General features: G+C 38.7%; 1 protein-coding gene across 1 annotated transcript in view; it reads left to right on the top strand.

The window, feature by feature from the left end:
- Positions 1 to 372: 372 nt before the first annotated feature.
- OXCT1 (3-oxoacid CoA-transferase 1) overlaps positions 373 to 21,841 on the top strand; it is a 79,221-nt gene continuing 57,752 nt past the window's right edge. The window contains exons 1-5 of the mRNA XM_031061133.1: positions 373 to 623; positions 1,965 to 2,055; positions 13,142 to 13,277; positions 17,406 to 17,555; positions 19,251 to 19,357. Coding sequence (XP_030916993.1) covers positions 13,194 to 13,277; positions 17,406 to 17,555; positions 19,251 to 19,357 — 341 coding nt within the window. The 5' untranslated portion in view covers positions 373 to 623; positions 1,965 to 2,055; positions 13,142 to 13,193. The remainder of the gene's footprint in view (positions 624 to 1,964; positions 2,056 to 13,141; positions 13,278 to 17,405; positions 17,556 to 19,250; positions 19,358 to 21,841) is intronic.

The following is a 21,841-nucleotide window of genomic DNA, read 5'->3' as shown; positions in this document are numbered from 1 at the left end:
GACCATGTTAGAAAGTTCTAAACCTGCACAAGGAAGCTGGGGGAGGGTTCACTCTATGGAAGGGTGTCCCTGCTTACCATACTGCTGGTACAATGCTGCCCTTCCTATTGTTCTGTGGCTTCCACTCAAATTTTGTGGGGGTTTTGTCCTTCTTTCAGCAGTTTCTGATTATGTTTAGTGTCTGGATGCTTTTGAAACTCATGTAGCAATATATAATAGGTTTAAGGAGTCTGTGGATGGCTCTAACTTGTGCTGAGGAATTGCATTTGCAAATCTGTTCTCAGAAAGGCACAGTTTGTCAGTAATTCAGGATGAAATTCTCTTTGTTTTCGACACCTGCACTTTACTTCCCTTCCTTCTCACCCCTGCTCTCCCTTCCCTCCCCCACCCCCCTTTAGTATTTACAGCAGCACTATCTTTTTGTATCTACTTCCCCCTTATCTAGACAGAGGCATGGTCTTCATTACAAAGCTAATGCCTTTTGTTCATTCACTCGTTTCCTTTATTGTTGCAGATCTGTGGGTGCTATTTTTCTACTAGCTGTCATCGCAACACCAAATTTTACACCGATCCTGTTGAAGCTGTAAAAGATATACCCAATGGGGCAACTATACTTGTTGGTGGTAAATATTTAAATTCTTTATGGTTGCAACCATGTTATGTTAATGAGATACTTTTTACTCATTTACCTTGTTTCTTTTACTATTAACTAATTTGAGAATCCATGGAATTGCATGATTTTTTAAACAAGTGGTTTCCTGCTCTCCTCATGAGGGGCGTACTCTTTCAATGAGAAAATCCAGGTTGTGTCATAAGGAAGGGGAAAAAACCTCAGAAAAATAGGGGTTTTTCCTGACTAGCAAAAACCAAAAACTGGACTCTATTTAGTTGAATCCAGAAAATGACCTTGGGAATTTTCAGGATAGCATTGTCATTTCACATGACAATTGATTTGTTTGTTTGATTATTTTATGTTTGCATTCTCTGTATCCTTTGTCTGCACAGTCTCTGGGTCTCTGTGACCTTCAGCAAACTGCCTAACCTGTTTCTGTGTTAGGAAGTGAAGATAATACTTATCTACGTTACACTTATTGCTTATGTGTGGCATTTCCAGAAGAGTCAAGAAGTTGCATCATACTAACTTTAACTGTGACTTGAGCTTTTAGATATTGTAGATGCTTTCCACAATTTCGTCCTGTTAAATCTGCATTTAAAAAAAAGTGATTTAACTATTTCTTAAGTTGTTTTGATATTGCAGAAGGAATGAATGTAAGATTGCAAACCACTTCAGTGGAGATATATAATGAGGCACAATTTCTTCTGCAGGAATTTTGTTTGTTTGTGTTGTTGTTGCTAATTCATGAAGAAAAGAAAATTTGAGGCCAAGATATGTTGGCCTTGAAGATCTCAGGGGTCTTTTAGAACCTAATTGATTCCATGATTCTGTGAAAAGGTAGTGCTTGTAGTGTGACGTGGTATTTCATTTTAGAGGTACTGGAGTCTCTCATAATAGGTGGGAGTGTGAGGCTCTTGTGCCTTGGTGGAGATCCAGATTCTTGTAATTCCAGGCAGATATCCTCCCAGGGGTGTTCAGACTCCCAGACTTCTATCTCCTAATTACACAGGCTAAGCTATGGGATGTGCAGCAACGATGGGAAGGTTGAATGGGTAGAAAGAGAAGGAAGAATAATGGGTACAGGGTTGAGGACACACATAAGGAGAGCCATGGCCCTGGAGCACTTCTGTAAAAACCCGCTTTGATGGTTGAAGAGCTTTCTCCAAACTGGGAAGTGTCTGGTGAGTGGGAGATTCCAGTACTAGAGGGCAAGTCTTCCTGGAAATGTTGATTTATTTAGTTGACTAAGGAGCTTCTCAGAAAAGATTTTTAATTCCCATACTTCTGAACATTCCGTGTTCTTTCAAACACTTGTCACATAATCTTTTTTTTTTTTTATTTTGTGTAGGTTTTGGATTGTGTGGGATTCCTGAAAACCTCATTGGGGGTTTACTGAAGACTGGGGTAAAGGGAATAACAGCAGTCAGTAACAATGCAGGGTAGGTATTCATATGTCTGTGGTTTAATAAGTACAGACTAAAAATTCCAATTATGTGAAAAGGCTGATATATATTAAAAACATCTTTCTTTTCACCATCATAATTTTATATTAACCAGACAGCTTGGTTTGAAAGTGTTATTTTTGGAAGGAGCCTAGGAAGCTTAATACTATGTGTATACTTGACTTTGTCAAGGACCAATTGTCATGGTGTAGACTTGCATTTATATTACTATAAATATTTTTATTTAAATTTTTGTATATTTAACTGGTTGACTGTAACTGGAAAGTCTAATTTAGAAGCTTTAAATTTAGTATCTGTGATTTTGTGTGTATGTTTTTTTATGAAGTTCCAAATAGGGATATATTTTTTAAACTCAGTTTGGTGCTTTCTGACCCTCTTACTGTATTTGTTACTTTAAAAAAAATTCCAACCAACACAAAACCAGCAGAGAGTATCTGTGATGAATGAATGGAGAATCTCTTTAATGAGTCTTCAGATTTTTGATTTATTTTTTTAGATGTTTGCCCCTTAAGAAATTCATGTGGGATTGAAATTGAGAATACTTCTTTCATGTATAATTTCTCATCTTCTCATTCAGGCTAATTTTTACAGAAACTGTTCCTTATATATAATAAGCTCCACAATACCTAATGATCCCCATATAGAGAAATAACTACAACCATTTCTGTTGAAGTGCTTTAATGAAAATGTAAATTAAATGAAATAAAAATACTAATATGTAAAATAGTAATTGCACATTTATTGGATAACAGATTTTTTTTTTTGGTATTTGGTACATACACAGACAAACTTAAGCTCCTTAGAATCTTGTGGGAAACAATTTCTGCTGGATGATAAAAAGAAGAAAGAAAGAAAGAAAGAAATAATTTTGCGTGGAAAGGTCAAGCACTAGAGTAGACATCATTAACTTTCCTCATGGTCTTATTTTTGAATAACACACATATATTTGCAGATAGAGAGATTGAACAGATGTTCCTGAAGGGGAGGTGAAAGTCTGAATATGAGAAAAAGTAGAAAGAGGAGCACTGTGGAATAGCATGAAAAGGAAGACATTTTGTATTGTATTCTGAATATAGTTGCTGATGTTATAGGTTAGAATTAATTTATGTTGAAATAATGTTAACTTTCCTGAAAGTTCTTTGGATTTTGAGGCAGAAGTGATTTCTGTAAAAATTTTCATTGGCTGCTGGCAGGAAAGCAAAATTTAATTCTTGTTTCTTGAAACTAGTTTTGTATAACATCCATGAAAGCCTGGACAGTTCCTCACAGAACCGTGTAACAACTTGAATGCTCAAGGGCATCTAGAGTTTTTTCTAAAAGTCTAGTTTGTAAAAATACAAGGTTTACTCTTCTGTTGTGGACAGTATAATTTATTTTGAAATTTAATTGATAATAAAATAACTGTTTAATCTATGCTTGTATTTACTGTATTACTACTATGTGGAATTTAGCCTGCTGTAGTATGGTAATGTTTGGGAGCCAGGTTAAAACACAGCTGTTGTCAGAAATGAAGTCAGAATTCTTATAACAGCAATTGATACAATTTCTGATCTTCTAATTAGCCTGTAAAAAAGCATGCCTTTCTAATACCATACATCTTCTTAGCATCTTCTAATACCATGTGCGAAAGTTTAGTGGTATTATCAAATATTGGAACACCAATAAATGCTTTTACAACTGAAGGAGCACAGCAATCATGTACCCTACAGCAGTCGTATTCAAAGGGTCAATTGTTCCTGTAATGTTGAGGTGTCAGGCACTTTGTGGAATGAGTAATTTGCCACTTTCAAATTGCCATATGGTTTAGCGTGCTTTTCTTTGGTGACCTTGTGTTGCAGTTGATGCCTGGCTGTGTTTCAGTTTCTTGACTGCAGCTGCTTTGTTTTCCCCTCTTCCAGCAGATAGGAGGTAATTGGTTGTGGTCAGGTTTTCTTGTCCTGCAGGGGTTAGCAGGCAGCTTGTAATTGGAGCAGTGAAGGAGCCAAGTGCACAGACAGACAGCCTATTCTGGAGAGCAGTGCAGCTGCATGGATTAAGTCACATGCCTTTCAATATGTGAGAACCATGGAATGTTACAGAGCTGTCTGTTTATAACTAAAATAGCAGCCCTGGAGACAGCAATTCGCTTTCAGCTAAGGGAAAGCAGTAATTAGAAAGTCCTGAGGTGTTCTTGCCAACCACTCTAGTTGGAAGCAAGGTTCAGCTGAGCCTAGAAATGCTTGGAAATATCTGGAAACAACTTCAAAGGAGTAGAATGTTCTCAAGTTCACATTCTACTTACTGTTCTGTACTGCAGTGTAATTGGGAGGAGATTCCTCCTGCAAAAACTTGTTCAAATCATGTAATTGCTGGCAAGGGAAGTCCTGGTTTTGGCCTCTTTAAGGCTTTTCAATGACAGGTTGTACAGTAGTGCGATGGGGTGCTCAGCTTACTGTCTGCTGCTGCACATTATGCCCGTGCTCATGCTGTGTGCTGGCCAGTGAAACAGCACCTTTAAGAGCAGTTACTCTTTTGCCAAGTCAAACAAGGCAAAGTGTTTGAAAGTGAAGCAGTTCAAATATCCAGTACCTCTGGTATTTACACAACTTGCTGCAGGGGAAACTGAAGCTTGTGAACGAGGGCAATAGTGCAAGATATCTGCAACAGATAGATGTGCTTCTAAAATACATCCTCTCACACCTTGTGCTATAACTTGTGTTGTTTATGTTGTTCATACTGTAAATACTTTATTTACACTATGTTTTTGTAAGCCCTTTAAATTGAGAGTATTCCATCTCAGTAGGCTACCAAAATCCATTTTATTATGGATTTTCTTCACTCTTGTTTTAATTTGATTCATCTCACATTTGCCAGTATTAAAATTAATAAAAATATTTAAAAACAGTAAATAAATGAAAGTAAATGAAATCTCATTTTAAACATTGATTCAGTAAATTCCCAACATAGCTGTGATTAGTATACCATGCCTTTTTGGTTGTTTTCTCATCTCCATGTAACTTCATGGTATGTTGTTGCATTCTAATTGGAAGTTGCTTGGAACTTGGGACTTGGATGTTTTGGCTCAGCCAAAATAAGGCTCAGCTTTGGCTCAGCTAAGACTTTCTAATGCAGGCCACCTGCTGTTTCATGGCCTGTGTTGCAACAAAAATTATAAACATAGCCAAATATTTTAAATGAAAGTTAAAAAAATGTGCATGAAATTATTATTTTTAATTAATTGTGCTTAATAAAACAGATAAATAATTTTGGCTATAATCACATACTGAAATCAGCATTGTATCTACCACCTGAATAGGCTGAATTTTGCAGACTGAAAATGAAGTCCATTATTTGTGATAACTGTGTGTGTGGTCTGATTGTTTTATCAAATTTTGGTTTTGTCTGTTTTTGAGACTTAAAAATGCATCCTTTTTGAATGCAGTAGTTTTGAATGAAAGGTTTTCACTTACACTAAAAATAGAGAAGTCACAGTTAAGATCATATTGCGTATCACCTGGGTAATCATCTGAAAGAAGATTGACAGCATCTGTCAGATTATCACTGGTTCAGACTGTGTTCTTATAAGGCATTATCAGCTTTTTGAACCTCTGGCCTCTGTATTCTTTTTGAAGGTCTTTTAACGTTACAATGTTAGGCATTAGGAAGGAAAAGATGACTTTGAGATATGTGTTTTCACTTTTGAGCATGATGCCTGAATGCCATTACTTAGCTCTGTTAAGCATAATACTCTTGTTTTCCTAATGGGTTGGGCTATTTGTGGTTCCCAAATCCCCAAAAGACAGTGTCGGTGGGATCAGATGCAGTGGTAAACTTACTGCACTCCATATTCTAAAGCACAAAATGTATCTTTATATTCTTCTCAATTAAATAATTTGGATTTAAGACAGGTTTGATAAATGTTCTATAAGGTAAAGTTTAAGGTTATTTCATTTTTCAGTTGTTGCTTTGAATGGTACATTTCTGTTAAAACCAGAATGTGTCTGCCATCTTTGCTGTGGATTCCCTGGTTTTTCTTGCATGTAACTCATGTGGCTTAATTCCACTGTTACTGTTACTAAAATATCTATCTATCTATATGTATGTCTGTCTTAATATTACTTACGCCTATTAAAAACATATTCAAATATAAATGTGTATGTAAAAAAATACCATCATGTGGAAATTGCATTTTAAATTCACAGAAGGTTGTGAAGTTTTTTCCATATAGTATTAAGTATTGAGTGGTTTTAGTGGTACAAATTAGATAATCTCTTGGTTCAGAAAGTTAAAATGTAACTGAAAATGTCAGAGGAACAGGCAAGGAGGCTTGTATGTACACAGAGATGGGATCAAGGTGATGCTCAGTGTGTCTTACATTGTGTGTGTCATTTTTGTATATTTATAAGAAATTCTTCAAATATCCCAAATTAGATATATTTTCAGAAATGAAAAAGAAGGCCACCTGTGATTCTTACCTCTCTTGGTAGGAGAGAAGAGTGGAATTATGTAAAATCCTGTGCATAGCAAATTGCCAAAATCAGGAGATTGTATATTTTCAGTGAATTTGATTTTTTTTAAATTGTCTGCATTCTTTAAAAATAATCTAATCAGATGCTTTATTACAGCTGTTAAATTGCTGACACTGTTTGAACTGCAAATCCCTGAAAATCTGCCTAGGTCATCTAGCTAATTTTAGCGTGGAGGTGATTTAGGATTTTGGCTGGGCAGATGGTTCTAACTTTGTACTACGTGGAACTATTGAGAAATCAGCTGTGAAGATAGTTTTCTGGTTGTGATGACAAATGAGAAAAAAAATAGATACAGAACTCAGCATGCTTGAGGAATTGGTTGTACAAATGACAATGAAAGTTAAACCTATCAGCTAGGTGACTTTTGAAGTATGATGCATTCATGGTGAAATTTAAATATTTATCAGATTAATTCTATACGATATACCTTCTCTGTGAAGGAAAAATATGGTACATTTTAGACATTTTGAATAGAGTTGTTCGATTTGTTATTATAAAAACACAGTACACCATTTCATACCAGAAAGGAATGTGGAGAGGGGAGGCTGCTGCTGATGTAACCATGCAATCTACAGTACTTCTCCTCTTGAGAAATTATCTGCCTTGTATGGACTTGGCCTATATGCCTGCACCCATCACTGTCACAGCAGAAGAGCTTCATTTTTGGAGGAGGATGGTGGAGGAACAATACTGCCGTTTTGCTATGACACTCAAGAGGAGGTTATGAGAGCAGAGAGGTCAGAGTTCCCATGAGAATACTTCAGTAGCAGAAGCAACCTTCTCCTCCCTCACTCCCTTCCCTCCTTCTCATTGTCTCCTGAGCACGACTGCCATAGTGTATGGCAGCACTCATACTTCTCTCTTCCACCTCTCTTTTCAGTCTACAGAGAGCTTCTTTTTTCTTTCTTCACAGAGCTTCATCCTCTGTTTTTTGCTTTCCATTTAGCAATTTGCAATCAGATATGTGGGAAAATGTCCTAGGAAAAGAAGGTGCCTGAAGACAGTGTGAAGATACTTGGCTAAAGTCAAGAAACAACAAGGCAAATAAGCATTATATCTCTGAATAATTTACCTTTCTGTGACCTGAATCTGTTTTTCTCTGTTTGTTAACTCCTATTCCTCACCTTGTTCTCATTCTTGGTACCCTTTGGGAAGTGAGGGATGGAGAAGGAGAAACACAGTATCATCTGAGCCAGCTCTTTAGTGGCCTTACAGATGGGGAAATTATGGTGGGATGTAGTGTCATTGTTATGAGCCAGCTGTAAGACTGGGGAAGATGAGCTATAAAGAACTGTTATATGATTGTCTACATTAATTTTGCCCTGGGTATGCCGGCACTTTTGTTCAGCATCTTCCAGCAAACACCATCTAGTAGGCATTTATTAATTTTCTGCACAAAGGCTGTTGAGGATCTTTCTGGTGCAGCCAGGATTATACTTTGTTTTTGTGGACCTAAGAATGTGTGTCCCTGAGAACTCAGGTGGTACCTCTGTCCACATAACTTTCATGTTGGTAAAATTTCGTGCTATAGTCAGGCACCCCTGTAAGCCTGAAAGCTTGAGTCTCTGCTACTAAGAAATGCCACGCAGGCAGTGATTGATGCATTCCTTTTAGTTGGGAAGCATATCTGGTCTTCCTTAGGAATTGTGGACCTGTCAGAAGGCATAATTGGATGTAACTCAGAGCAAATCCTTTTGAAGACTGAAAAGCTGACGTTGCAAATAAAATCAGCCTCTCATCTTCTAGACGGAGAATGTCAGAGGAAATTGGTTCCTTTCCTCACTCCTAGCCTATTGCCAAGAAAATTTCTAGCTCTGGAACAGGCCCATCTGTTATCAAGTTTCATGCTTCATTATGTAACACTTGGAGCTGATGAATACCTAAAAAGCCTGCCTGTCTATCTCCAGAAGCTGATTGGTATCTTTACATAAAATGTTTTCGTGGAGTAGAACCAACCATTTATGTGCATTTTTTGGCAGCAACAGCTAGTTGCAGAAACTTTAGTTTCTGCCAGAGGTGGAGCCTTGCCACAGGATTCTTACTGCATGCTTTTACTTCTCAATCTGTAGTCTTCAGGGGTGATGTAGTTTTACCCTCCTATCTTCCCAGTCCCCAAATTACGAGAGGAGGAAGAGCAGGGGGTGCATCATGTTAGCTCCTTGATCAACATATTTTAATTCTCCAAAACTCAATCTATTCATTTTAATATTTCATAACTAACAATTTCTGGTCATGTGTAATCTCCCAGAAATATCAGCTTCTGGAGAACCTTTGAACAATTAGTAGAGGAAGATATCCCTTTAAGAAATTTAGAAGGAGACCCTCATTCTAATTGATGCTGCTTTCCGTCCAGTAAAGGCAGTTGGTCTGTTCTGACCACACCCACATGTTTTAGAAACAAATAAATATCTTTACAGAGGCAGAGAGTGGGGAGAGTTGTAACTGTCTTGTGATGTTTCCTTTTACACAACCTCCCCAACAATAAGCCATTGTATGTTTTGTGCCAGCGTGTGTGACATTCCAAGTAGCCATTTTTGTTCTGCTTAAGAATGCAAATTTTTGTTTCCTGCTTCATCAGGCTGTGTAGGGCTTGTTGGTGTGTGAGGCTGGAAACTTAGGTAATCTCTTCTTCCTGTGATGCTGTAGAATGTGTTATGCTTGAGGCACCAAAGAAGAAGGGCTGAGAGCAGCAGATTATTGTTTATCTGCAGTGAAATACTGACATTTTGCCTTTGACTACTTCCAGTACACTGGAGATGTGTGGGCTAGATCTGTCTGGGAGTCATATTTAGTGATTTTTTAAAATTAGAAAAGGCAGACATAGTTTTTGTCAGGAAGTTTTTGTAGGTCTGAGAGGGACAAAACAGCTGGAATGAATGTGTTGCTAGACAATCAGAGCTCCTTAATTTTTCTTGTCTACATCAATAGTTTGGGGTAACTTGGGTCACTTATATCCTTAATGAATGCCTAGTTCTCTTTTCCTATATGCATTTCATGTATTCTATTGATTCACTTTTCATCTTAATACAGAATGGGCAAACTTCTAGAAATCCAAACTTATCTGAAGGTAAAATAATGCATTCGGTGTCTAGCACTAATGTGTACTTTCCCTTTTCTGACTGCACTCATAACAACTATGTCAACTTCTACCACACCTTCTTCCTTCCTATCTAGGGCAGCATATTTTTATTGCATTTACCTTTGTTTTAATTTGTAAAGGACTGAATCCGGCTTTTGAAATAGGTGTATGGGGTATATTCTTTTCATGCACTCAGTAAAGATTCTTTTTTTTTCTTTCTATGGTTGCTGTTTGATAGGTGGAGTGTAGCCTGCAAGGCAAATTTTTATAGGTAACATTTTGAGGGTAAACATAATCAAAGCTGAAAAGTTCAAAAAGCTCTTTGCTTAAAACAACATGATCAAGAAAGCAGCAAAAGACAGCAAGGGAGAACTAATAACTTAAAATTGCCATAGAACTGTTAAATTGAAAGAAGTATCCATAAACCAGAGCGTTTTTGAAAGTTGTAATCTTGGATAGAGATGTCACATGAAAATCAAAGGGAAAATAAGAGTGAGAACAGTGTTTTCTGTGTGAAATGTGTGTTTCTTGGGACATTGATGTGTAAGAGAAAAACACAGGAAACATGAAATATGCTGAAGTGTTCAAGATGGGTTTTTGAAGGGACATGAAAACTGATGCATATGAAAGCAAAAGGGTTATTTTAGCTGGAAACCTAAATACAGATTGCATCCTCAAAAGAGATGGATGGCAGTGTATTTTCTTTCAAAAAATGTACATCTAAAAAAACCCTATATGACTAATGGCAACAGGATTTTGTGCTGTTGCTCTGAAGATTAAATGCATGTGGGAGTTGGAGTAATTTTGTGTTACCAGGCAGGCAGAACCTCCTGGTGCATGACTTTTGAAAGGTGACATTCCTGTTTCATTGTGCTAGGGAAATATGACCTTGTTGTATGCTCAATAACAGATCCTCACAGCCATTTTGTTTTTGAGCAAATTTGCTACATTTGAGTAGAAGAGTAAGAAAGAGTGACTTAAGAAGTGAAGAACAACTTGGCATGAGTGTGACAGGATGACCTTTGTGCAACTTTCTGCTTAATTTCTTCATAACTACAGAGTTTCATGTGATAGAAGATACCTCACAGTAGTAGATCAGGAAATCAAGTGTATCCACATGGAATCCTGCAGGATGATATGCAAAATCCTGTTAAGGACAATATGCTTCAGTAGCTGCTTCTGAGAATGTAGGAGCAAAGATTATGGATCTTAGTGAAATGAAGGAGGAATTTCTTTAACCTTTACAAATCTGCTCCTGGCCCTCTCTTGCCATCCTTTCTTACACCAATGCGCACAGTATTTCATTGTCTTCATGCAGAATTTGTTTTTTCTATTTGGTACCATCCAAGTTTTGTAATAATAAGAGCAGTGATAACCACCTGAATGATACACAGGGATTGCAAACTCTGGCTTGCGAGCAGTTCAGGAAGCTTCCTGTTGTTCTTGCACTAGAAAGCACTGTACAGTTTTGTTTCAATTCTGCATGTTTGCCACACAGTGCCATAATTACACCAACCTGTTTAACTGCCATCAGATGTTGACTGGTCTTTTACATTTGTTTACTGTCTTTTACAATGAGATGTAAAGGTTAGATAGTTTTAATGTGAGAGGAATTGTCCTGCTTTGAATTAATCTATACAGGAAATTCTGGCTTTTAAATTTTTTATTCTTTTTTGTAATCTCTTTTGCCCACAAGACTCCTCTTTCTTCTCTATTCTTAGCTCTTCTAGTTTCAAGCTGGAGGATTTTTGTCTTGTGGTGGGTTAGAAACACGGGTTGTTTCTAGGCAACGCACATTTTAGTCCCAAGGCTTTGGCACCAGAACATTTTGGAAGTTGCATCATGGTTCGATTTTTAACTTTTTTTTAACCGGTCAGAGTTGTAGAGTGGAGGAAGCTTTTATAATAAATCACATTTTTTTGTATCTAGAGAACATAGAATAAATTCAGAGAACCAGGTCAGAGAAGCTTGTTTCACTTCCTCTCATTCCAGTTTCCAAAGTGCCTGAGTATGCATTGAAGTGGGTCGCCTCCTAAAATAGTCCTAACCTTAAAATAGTGCTCATGATGCATGCAGTTGTGAAGGCACTGGGGCTGCATGTCTGTCCATGCAGCTCTCAGAGTATTGTGGTGGGAGAGGAAGAACTGGTGCTGGTCCTGCTCTCTCAGCCCCTCTCCCTTCACCTGCAGCACTGCAGCCTGTGCTATGGCTGGCAAGCATTTCCACTTCTATATTTGAAAATGAATACTGCATAATAGTTAAGTTTTTTAATCTGGTCTTAGTTTGGAGCTCTTCTTCAGGAAGGGTGTTTTCAACACTATTCATATATTGTAAGCACATATGTGTTAGTTACAAAGTGCTGAAGGATTGATAACTTAAAAGATTATTTTAATATTTTTCCATATTTCTTATCCCGAAATGTCAAGCCATTGTTTGGATAATTAAGTCATATTGAATTGAGCCAATTCAGGGCAGATATACATCATTTTTTGTGAGGTAATTCTGCATCATGGCATCTTTTCTGTAGAGGGACTGGAAGGTCTGAGTTCTCTGCTTATATCATACAGAGACCAACATGAATGTGGAGGAGCTTCACATACATTTACCAGTCTGCTGGCATCCTGCATAATGGGCTGGAAAAGTGAAAAAAACATGTCTTTATAATATCATCCATGTTGACTTCCATGTTTGTATGTTAACCTCGTATTTCCTTGAATTGAAGTAGCATTTTTTACAGAGAAACCTTGGTTGTAGGAACTCCTGAAAAATGTTTCTAATCCAGAAGTACACAGTGTAGCATACAAACATAATGAAGGATATCAGAACTTCAGAAGCACTGGCACAAGAAAAATGTTATATAGCATCTCTGGCATTCAGCTTCAGTTGACATAGACAAGAAGATCTTGTTTGTAGTGCCAAAATCCTTTGTTGGAGTAGGCAGTTATTTAGTAAGAGATTTAATGATTTACTATTACAAGAAAATTTAAATACAAAAAGTCTCTTACTTCATATAGAAACTAGCATTACAAATATCAATGTGCCTTTCTTCTTGGGCTGCTAAGCAATCACTTGTCTTTTTCCCAGTGAGCAGGAGTATAAACAAAAATATGTCTTTATTCACTCAAAGCCATGTCTGACTTTTTATTAATTTGGTAAGGCTTTTTATAGGATCAGATATGTAAAACAACACCACTTGTCAAGCTGGTATTTTTTAGCTGCTAACATATGAAATGACTTTAACTGGAACTTTTTGGATGTATTCTGTGCCTTGGAAGAGATGAGGTCTAAAAACTGAAATATTAAATTTTAATTGTAGCTTTGATGCTTTACCCTCTAAAGGCTGGAATTTGTTTTTTGTCTTCAATTCGTTATGTGTGGGGGAGATAACTCTGTCCTTTTGTTAAGTCATTACAGCTTATCAAGCATTTTTTTACAATAAAACTGTTTTGTCTGTTTTTTTGCATTTTCTACACAGTGTTGACAATTTTGGACTTGGTCTTCTGCTTCAGACAAAGCAGATAAAACGCATGGTGTCATCGTATGTTGGAGAGAACGCTGAATTTGAACGCCAGTATTTATCTGGTGAGCTTGAAGTTGAGCTTACACCACAGGTAAGGAGTGTCTCTAGGAGAGTGGTTTATTTTCATCTAAAATATTAAGCAGAATAATGCCTAAGTGCTCTTAAAAATTCTTTTTCAATCAAAATGTTTTGCTTGTGCGCAGAAGACACTTGCCGTCTGTGGTGGGCTGACCCTGACTGGATTCCAGGTGCTCACCAAAGCCTCACTCTCAACTCCTCTCAGCTGGACAGGGAGGAGAAAATATAGCAAAAGACTCACGGGTTGAGATAAAGAGAGAGATTCCAGGTGCTCACCAAAGCCTCACTCTCAACTCCTCTCAGCTGGACAGGTGTCATAACAAAAGACTCATGGGTTGAGATAAGTAAAGAGAGAGATCACTCACCAGTTATGATCTTGTGCACCATAGACTCATCTTGGGGAACTTAATTTAGTTTATATCAGTCAAATCAGAGTGGGCTAAGAGAAGTAAAACTAAATCTTAACACCCCCTTCCCCTACATACACTTTACCCCAGCCCTACCTTCTTCCTGCTCCAATGTGGATTCCCTGTGGAGTCACAAGTCCTGCCAACAAACCTGCTCCAGCGTGAGCTCCTCTTTCCTTGGGGCCACAGGTCCTGCCAGGAGCCTGCTCCAGCATGGGCTTCCCATGGGGTCAAGCCTTCTTTCAGGCATTTAGCTGCTCGGGTGTGGGATCCTTCAGGGGCTGCAGGTGGATTTTGTGGCCCACCATGGGCTGCATGGGCACAGCTGCCTCACCATGGTCTTGCCACAGGCTGCAGGGGAATCTCTTTTCTGGCACCTGAAGCAGCTCCTGACCCTCTTCCTTCACTCACCTTGATGCCTGCAGAGCTGTTCCTCTCACATATTCTCACTCCTCTCTGCTCTGGATTTTACTTACATCTGTGCAAGAAGGTCTCTTTCTTCAATATGCTGTCCCAGAGGCACTACCACTGTTGCTGATGGGCTTAGTCTTGGAACCAGCTGGCACTGGTTCTGTGGATGCTGGGGGAAAGTTCTGGCATATTCTCACAGAAACAACCCCTCTAGCTACCAAAACCTTGCAAAGCCAATACACCATCTTAGGGTCATGCATCTGTTAAGAACTGATTGTGTGTTATTTGTGTGAATTCCTTTAATGGAAGGAATTAATTATTAATAGATTATATTCATCTGAAGCATTAAATATATATATAAATATGTATAAATATACACACACACATATGGAGATGGTAGAAAAAGGCATAAAGTATGCTCAGTACTGTGGCCCTATATAAAGGGAAGGAAGTTAAGAAGCTGCTCTGTTCCTGTCTTGGTGGCGGGTTTTGGGGATGTTGCATGTGCAATGCTTGCCATCTAGTGGGCAGGAATTAAATACGGAGATTTCATTCATTGTGAGATAAAACTCTTTTTGGCTTGTTCATTAACTCTTAGCAAAATTATTCTTTGTATACTGTTATAAGCAAATTTAAAACTTTATTTTTTTAGCACCATATTTTTAATTATTTTACCACTGCCAAGCTACCCAAATAGCATGAACGCAATGAGATCCTAAAATCATTGATATCAGTTATGTTCTATTGAGATCAGCTTCTGTGAAGTTGGTGTTCTAACTTCAAAGACTACAGCATGTTAGTGTGTGGCATTTTCAGAGGTGACACATAAAATTTGGGCTTTAAATATCTATTTATATAAATGTCTGAGAAAAACAACTGTGTTAAGTTTTCATTAAGATTGGTATCTTGAGCTGCTTCTCTTGTGAATCACAGAATGAGTCAGGTTGGAAGGATCCATAGCAGGTCATCTGGTCCAACCTCTGTGCTCAAGCAGGGTCATCTCAGAGCACACGGCGCAAGATTGTGTTCAGATGGTGCTTGAATATCTCCAGTGAAGGAGACTACATGACCTCTCTGGGCAACCTGTTCCAGTGTGTGGTCAATGTCACAGTAAAGAATTCCTTCCTCATGTTCAGGTGGAACTTCTTGTGCATCAGCATCTGTCTCTTGTCTCTTGTCCTGTTGCTCAGGACCCCTGAACAGAGCCTGGTCCCTCCTCTTGATACCCCTTCTTCAGATATTTACAGGCATTGATAAGGTCCCTTCTCAGTCACCTCTGCTCGAGGCTGAACAGGCCAAACTCCCTCAGCCTTTTCTCATGAGATGCTCCATTCCCTTAAGCATCTTTGTTACTCTTCACTCCAGGATCATCTTCAGGAGTTCAGTTTCTCTCTTGTCCTGAGGAGCCCAGAACTGGACACAGCAGTCCAGACATGGCCTCACCAGGGCTCAGTAGAGGGGCAGAGTCAGCTCCCACGATGAAGCTCCCATCTCCTGTTGAAGATGCTTTTCCTGATGCACCTCAGTACACCACTGGCCTTTGCCCGAGGACACACTGCTGGCTCATGGATACCAGGACTCCCAGGTCCTTCTCCACCGAGCTGCTTCCCAGCAGGCCAGCCCCTGGCCTGTAGAGTGCATGGGATCATTCCTCCTCAGGTGCAGGACCCTGTGTTTTCTTGTGCTGAATTTCACATTGTTTTTCTCTGCCCATCTCTCCCACCTGCCAAGGTCCCTCTGCAGGGCTGCAGGGGTATCGGCCGCCCCTCCCAGCTTTGTGTCATCAGCAAACCTGCTGAGGAAGCATCTGCCCTTCCTCCAAGCCACTGATGAAAAGTTAAATGATACTGGGCCCTCTATTGACCCCTGGAGGCACCACCAGTAACAGGTCTCCAACTAGATTCTGTGCCACTGATTGCAGTGTTCTGGGATTGCCATTCAGCCAGTTCTCAATTCATCTCACTGCCCTCTCATCTAGTCCACTCTACCTGAGCTTGCCTATGAGGATGCTGTGAGAGAATGTTTCTTAGAATTACAGACATGAGTGGACCAGTTCCTTTATACCCAGTCAGCAGACCTGAAAATAGCCAGACACTTGTCATGTCTGATGTTTCAAATGTCACAAATCTCACAATGCATTTTTTCCTTCCTATTTAATGTTCAGTACGTTCACCTAGGTGACCATGAAGTCTTTAGACCCGTAGTTGGCTCTGTGGACTAGAGATATGTTATGTAGATCCAGCATGGAGATAATGGGTCTACAGTATATAAGGGGAAACAGTAAGGTGAATTAATTACCTGCTAGGAGATGTGGGGATTTGAAATATTTGTGTCAAGAAAAATAGTCTTTCCTAAAATAGAGTGGTATAACCTTCGGCAAAATGGGACACTTTTGTATTATTGTTGCACAGTAAGGAAGACATCACGGTGAGATCATGAAATGATAAGGCTTCTTAGAACACAGGACTCTGTATCATTGCATGGTTTGCATCTGCCTCTTGCCACCATTTTGAAAGCTAACCAGAGGCCATTGTGCTTCTTGCAGGATAACTGGGGAAAATAAAATCTGTGTCCTAGAGGCTGTTAAACTGGGTAATTGACGATGATGTTATTGTCTTGCTTTGAATCCAAGAGAATATTAAAAAAAAATCTGGGAAATGACACTAATGAAAACCAAACACACATCTTTGGCCGTAAGTCCGTAATTAAGGCAAATGAGGAATTTTTGCTGTTAGCATCCTTTACTATAGCTGGACATAGAGAAGAGTGCAGACAGGGTGGTCAAAGAGAGTATAAAAACTGCTCTGTTGGCTTTTTGGTATTCTTGGCACGGGCAACCCAAATTACTGGACTCCCTCTTTCTCTCTCAATCTGCCATGCTTGGCTGTTTTGACTAGGAATGGGTTCTGAAGTTTTTCTTAGAATGTTGAAGAATGTACATCTGTTAGAGAAGAAAAACCTTCTAGGATATGTAGCTGGGTAGGAAAGAGAAAAATAACTCTGTACCATTCTCAAGAATAATTCATAGGGAAACAAACTGAAGGAGGGGAGACATAGCCAAGTGCTGGGCCCTGGCATCTGGGAGGTGGTTGTATGACAGTGTCATCTCAAGCAGTTCATGACTGTGTGTCAAGCTTTTCTTTCCATATGCAGTACTAGTCGTACATGGGAAAACTAAAATGTGAGGAAGAAATAGATGATCACACCTGTTTACTGTGTGCAGAAGGAATGAACAGGATATAAAATGAAGTTAATGCAAGCCATTCATCAAAGTTTGATTTGTTGTTACCAAATGATGATTTTTTAAATGTGTTTTCCCATAGGGTACACTTGCTGAACGTATTAGAGCAGGAGGAGCAGGAATCCCAGCATTTTACACCAGTACTGGTTATGGGACACTGGTGCAGGAAGGGGGTGCACCCATCAAGTACAACTCAGATGGCACCATTGCCATTGCCAGCCAGCCAAGAGAGGTAAGAGGTCTGATCACCATTAGGAAGCCTTCAGCACTGAAAAATTAATTTTTAACATATTTACTCCTACTTTAAGAAGGAGTTAAGTTTAGCTTTACTGTATTCGTTTAACTGGATGTCTGTGGTACCAGAGACATTAGCTTTGCTTCCGTTGCTTACTGCTGTCCTCTGTGATTTGTTAAAGAAGTTTTTACAGTTCTAGAGTGATTTAGCATCAAGACCTGGTCTAAGTGAAAGCTTGCCTTGCTGAGTTACTCTTCATGTTACTGTTCTTTGACCAGGTTTGCTGTGTATTCAAACTAAGTTCAAAGGAAAACCTGTTAGTGGGGCAGGTGCTCCTTAAATACTGCACTATGCAGTAAGCAGCCCTGCAGCTGCGCATGGAGCTTCAGCCTTAGAAGAAATAGGGCATTCTCATGTTAAATGGTAAGATCTCAGTTGACACAAATTTCAGGAAATGCATTTCCCAACGTTTCAAATGCAATTTAGTCTCAGTTTTTAAAATTGCAAAGAAATAAAAAGACTGGGGCTTTCAAGGTAGAAACAAGGGTTTCATTTTGAAGTTGGATGTAGAATTTGGAGAAGGGAAGAGATGTCTCAGTGCCATAATGTTTCTTGAAGAAATGGGTGGGGCTAATATTGTGTGTTCCAATTAGGCTGCATACAACATTAAATTTCACATCAAGAACTTTTCTGGGGTAAAGGTAATTCCACTCTAACCCACGGCTTTCATGTATTTTATACATGACTATTTGCAGTATCTATACATTGTCTTAATATTTTATATTGCCTTAATTTTTTTACTGCATACATCATTATGATGTTTCAGCGCTTCGAAGAATGTTTTGTTCAATAAACAGCTTATAATTTTAATAACATTTTTCTTATTTTGTTTTTCTTTTGACATTTGTGGGAAAATCTCCCTTACTCAGTCTAATAATGATGGAGTGCTAAAACCATGACTAGTGTGATTTGTTGATACCATTCTCCACATCCATTTTGCACAGAAGCATCATTTTATAAAGGCTCAGATCGCCTTTTATGGTATTGGCAATCTGACATCTGATACACTTTTCTCATACTTCCCCTTTCAGCAACTTTAAAAAGCTCTCAAGTAATATTTGTGTATACTCTCACCTTCTACATTGTTAAGAGTGGTGGTCCTTCATCTCTCTATATAGGATTGAAAGACTAGCTCTGTCCCTCTTCCATATTTTGGCTTCAGGCATAGTACCATTCATTCCAAATATTGATCATTAATACAGAGAAAACCAAATGAAACTCAGCCTGTTAGATGACATGATTTGAGTAGTCTATCTTGATTGACTTAATTTTGGATTTGGTGGTGGGCAGTGCTTTTGACCTTTTTCAGTAATTCTGCTTTAGCACTTCAGTTTTTGACTAGCTGGTAGATGTGCAGCACAGAGCATGTCTAATTCCAGTAGATGGAGCAGGAGGAATACGGATTCTCATGATGTTTCCCTAGAGACACTATGATAAAACTGGGGTTTATAGTCTGAGATAAAACTGGGGTTTCCATGCCTCTCTGTTATCATACAGCTTTTCAGTAAAAACTTTACAGAGTACAAAAATAGTCTGAAATATAATAGTCTGCAAAATTAACCCCTAAAATAAGTATTACATGTGATATCTGTTGGAAGAACCTACATCTCAATTTTGGACTTTTCTCTATAGGTGAGGGAGTTTGATGGCCGTCACTTTATTCTAGAGGAATCTATTACAGGAGATTTTGCTCTTGTGAAGGCATGGAAGGCTGATCGTGCAGGAAACATAATTTTCAGGTATGACTTGTTTACTGGTGGGAAAAGATTATTTTACAGTTTAGGTAATGAATGAGAAGGAGAATCCTGCCTCCTGTGTTATGGCAAAATAATGTTTTACTGATTTCATATTCAAATTACACTGCTTTAAAACACCAAAATGTAATTGCTTTTTCTAATAACTTTTGAGAATTGAAACATAACTATGAAGTAAAGCATTCATAGTTAAAAATGAGGCACAGCAGACCGAAGTCATTATGATGGTTGTTGAGAAACTTAGTGACATTCTCTTTCTTTCAATATTCATGTTAGTTTGGGTCCTTTTTCTTGAGCAATTAAAGGCTTACCCAAGAAGTACAGGTTCATGCACAACAGAAGAGAAGGAAACTGAGTCAGTCTACTGGCCAGTCAGTGATGGGAAACCAGATTCTGTCTAAAGAAAACTGTGTTTAAAGTTTATTTCATCATCACCAGTGGTGTAGGAAAGGCATCATATGAATTTAAACATCTTTGCAATGAAAAGTTTGATGTTGCATTACTGGGAAAATCTTTTTTATGAGATGCTCTGTTTGTGTTCTGGTTTGTCCTGAACTGAAGCAGGGGAGAGGTTTGCTTATGTTTAATGCCTGGTTTTTATTTGTTTGTCTTATGGCTATCAGATGAAAAGGTAAGTGTTGTAGTTAACATGTGCAGGTTATTACAAGCACGTGCGGATTGAGAGTCTGTCTTTGTATGGAACAAACAAGGAGTTGGAAAAACAACTGAAAAATATGTGTACAAAATAACACCCATAAAGTAATGCTTTTCTTTATGTATATATCTATATATATATATTTTATAAAGCAACATAATTAATACTAAATTAAAATACTTGAAAATTTATAAATAAGTTTTTATTTTGCCCAACACTTGGCATCCTGACTTGCCCATTGGCAAGACAACATGGTTTCTGATTGAAAGCTGTACTTTCTTGTATGTGTGCAGATGAATTTGATGGCTGCTAAACTGCTCTCCTTAGGGTCTGGTACATTGAATACAGGAAACTCTCTTCCCCCTTGGCCTTGTCTTTGATCCTGAGCCACTACTCTCTGTGCTTTTTTCCAGTATCTTTCTACTGATGCATACTGATGCATAGTAGATACCTCTCAAAAGTTCTTTCATTCTCCATGGAAAGACTGGTTGTGTTCTCCTTTTCCCCTCTTCCTTTATGTTCTCTTGTTCTCTCTGCTTTTCCTTCTTTCTGTTCCTTTCAGAAGTCTTTGTTATGTCTCCCACATTCACACAATGCACCTGATAACAGATACTACTTCCATCTGGAGCGAAGACCTAAAAATCTTGACTCCTCCCTTCAGCTGTAACTAATTGAAGATGTAAACTGATCATCACCTGGTGTCCTACTCCATACAAAATATTGCTAGCTCAAAGGAATGTGCTTATGATAAGCAGTGACCTATTCTGTTTCTGGATGAGACATGATTATCTGATAACATAGAAAGAACAGAGAAACATAGGGTCATCTTATAACTTGCAGTCTGCTACCACTTTCACAGCAGTGTGGTACTATTCACAGTGTGTTTCCTATGACAGTGTGAAGCCAGTAGCAGTGGTGTGTCTGCCAAACTGTTAATCACCGTCAAGCTAAGAGCTTTTATAAATTTAGAGGGTGTAAGTGTAAGTATACTTAAGATACACTTGGACCACAGGCTGGCATTATTTTTTTTCCTATTCTCATACAGCAAGCTATGCTGTTTTCTTAGAATTCAGAATGGCACCAACTTCTTTAGAAAGCCGCTTTTAAAACTGTTTGGTTTGGTTTTTTTTTTAAAGTTCTACTTCTTGGGTCCTAGATCTTTTGTCCCATACAGCATGTTGTGGTGGATTTCATTTCAGGCATCTTCATGCTGAGTGAACTATTCTGCACCACTTAACAATTCTTAGCTTTTGTCTAAGAAAGGTCTTAACCTCCCTTGGGGCTTTGCTCGTTAGGGACAGCATTGGGGAGTGTCACTGCTTCTGTGGATAGTCAGAGAATCCCAGAATGGCCTGGTTTGGAAGGAATCTTAAATATCATCCAGTTCCAGCCTCCAGCTGTGGGCAGGAAGACACTTCACTGAGTTGGGTTGCTTAGTGGTCCATCCAGCCTGACCTTGAATGCTTCTGGGGATGGGGCATCCACAACTTCTCTGGGCAACCTGTTTCATTTCCTCACCACCTTCAGTAAAGAATTTCTCTGTAATATTAAAACTAAACCTCCCCTCTTTCAACTTGAAGCCATTTTCCCTTGTTTTGTCACTACGTGCCCTTGTGAAAAGTCCATCTGTGTTGAATACTCCCTTCAGGTACTGGAAGGCTGTAATTTGGTCACCCTGAAGCCTTTTCTTTTCCAGGCTTAACAATTCAAATTCTCTCAGCCTTTCCTTGTGTGAGACCTCTGATCATCTTGGTAGCCTCTGAACTGGCCCCAGCAGGTCCCTGACCTCCCTGTGCTGGGAGCCCAGGGCTGGA

This window comes from Geospiza fortis, unplaced genomic scaffold, assembly GCF_000277835.1.
Source record: "Geospiza fortis unplaced genomic scaffold, GeoFor_1.0 scaffold163, whole genome shotgun sequence".
NCBI lineage: Eukaryota > Metazoa > Chordata > Aves > Passeriformes > Thraupidae > Geospiza > Geospiza fortis.
Note: the sequence above shows the minus strand (reverse complement) of the source record. Positions and strands in the feature narration are given on the sequence as shown.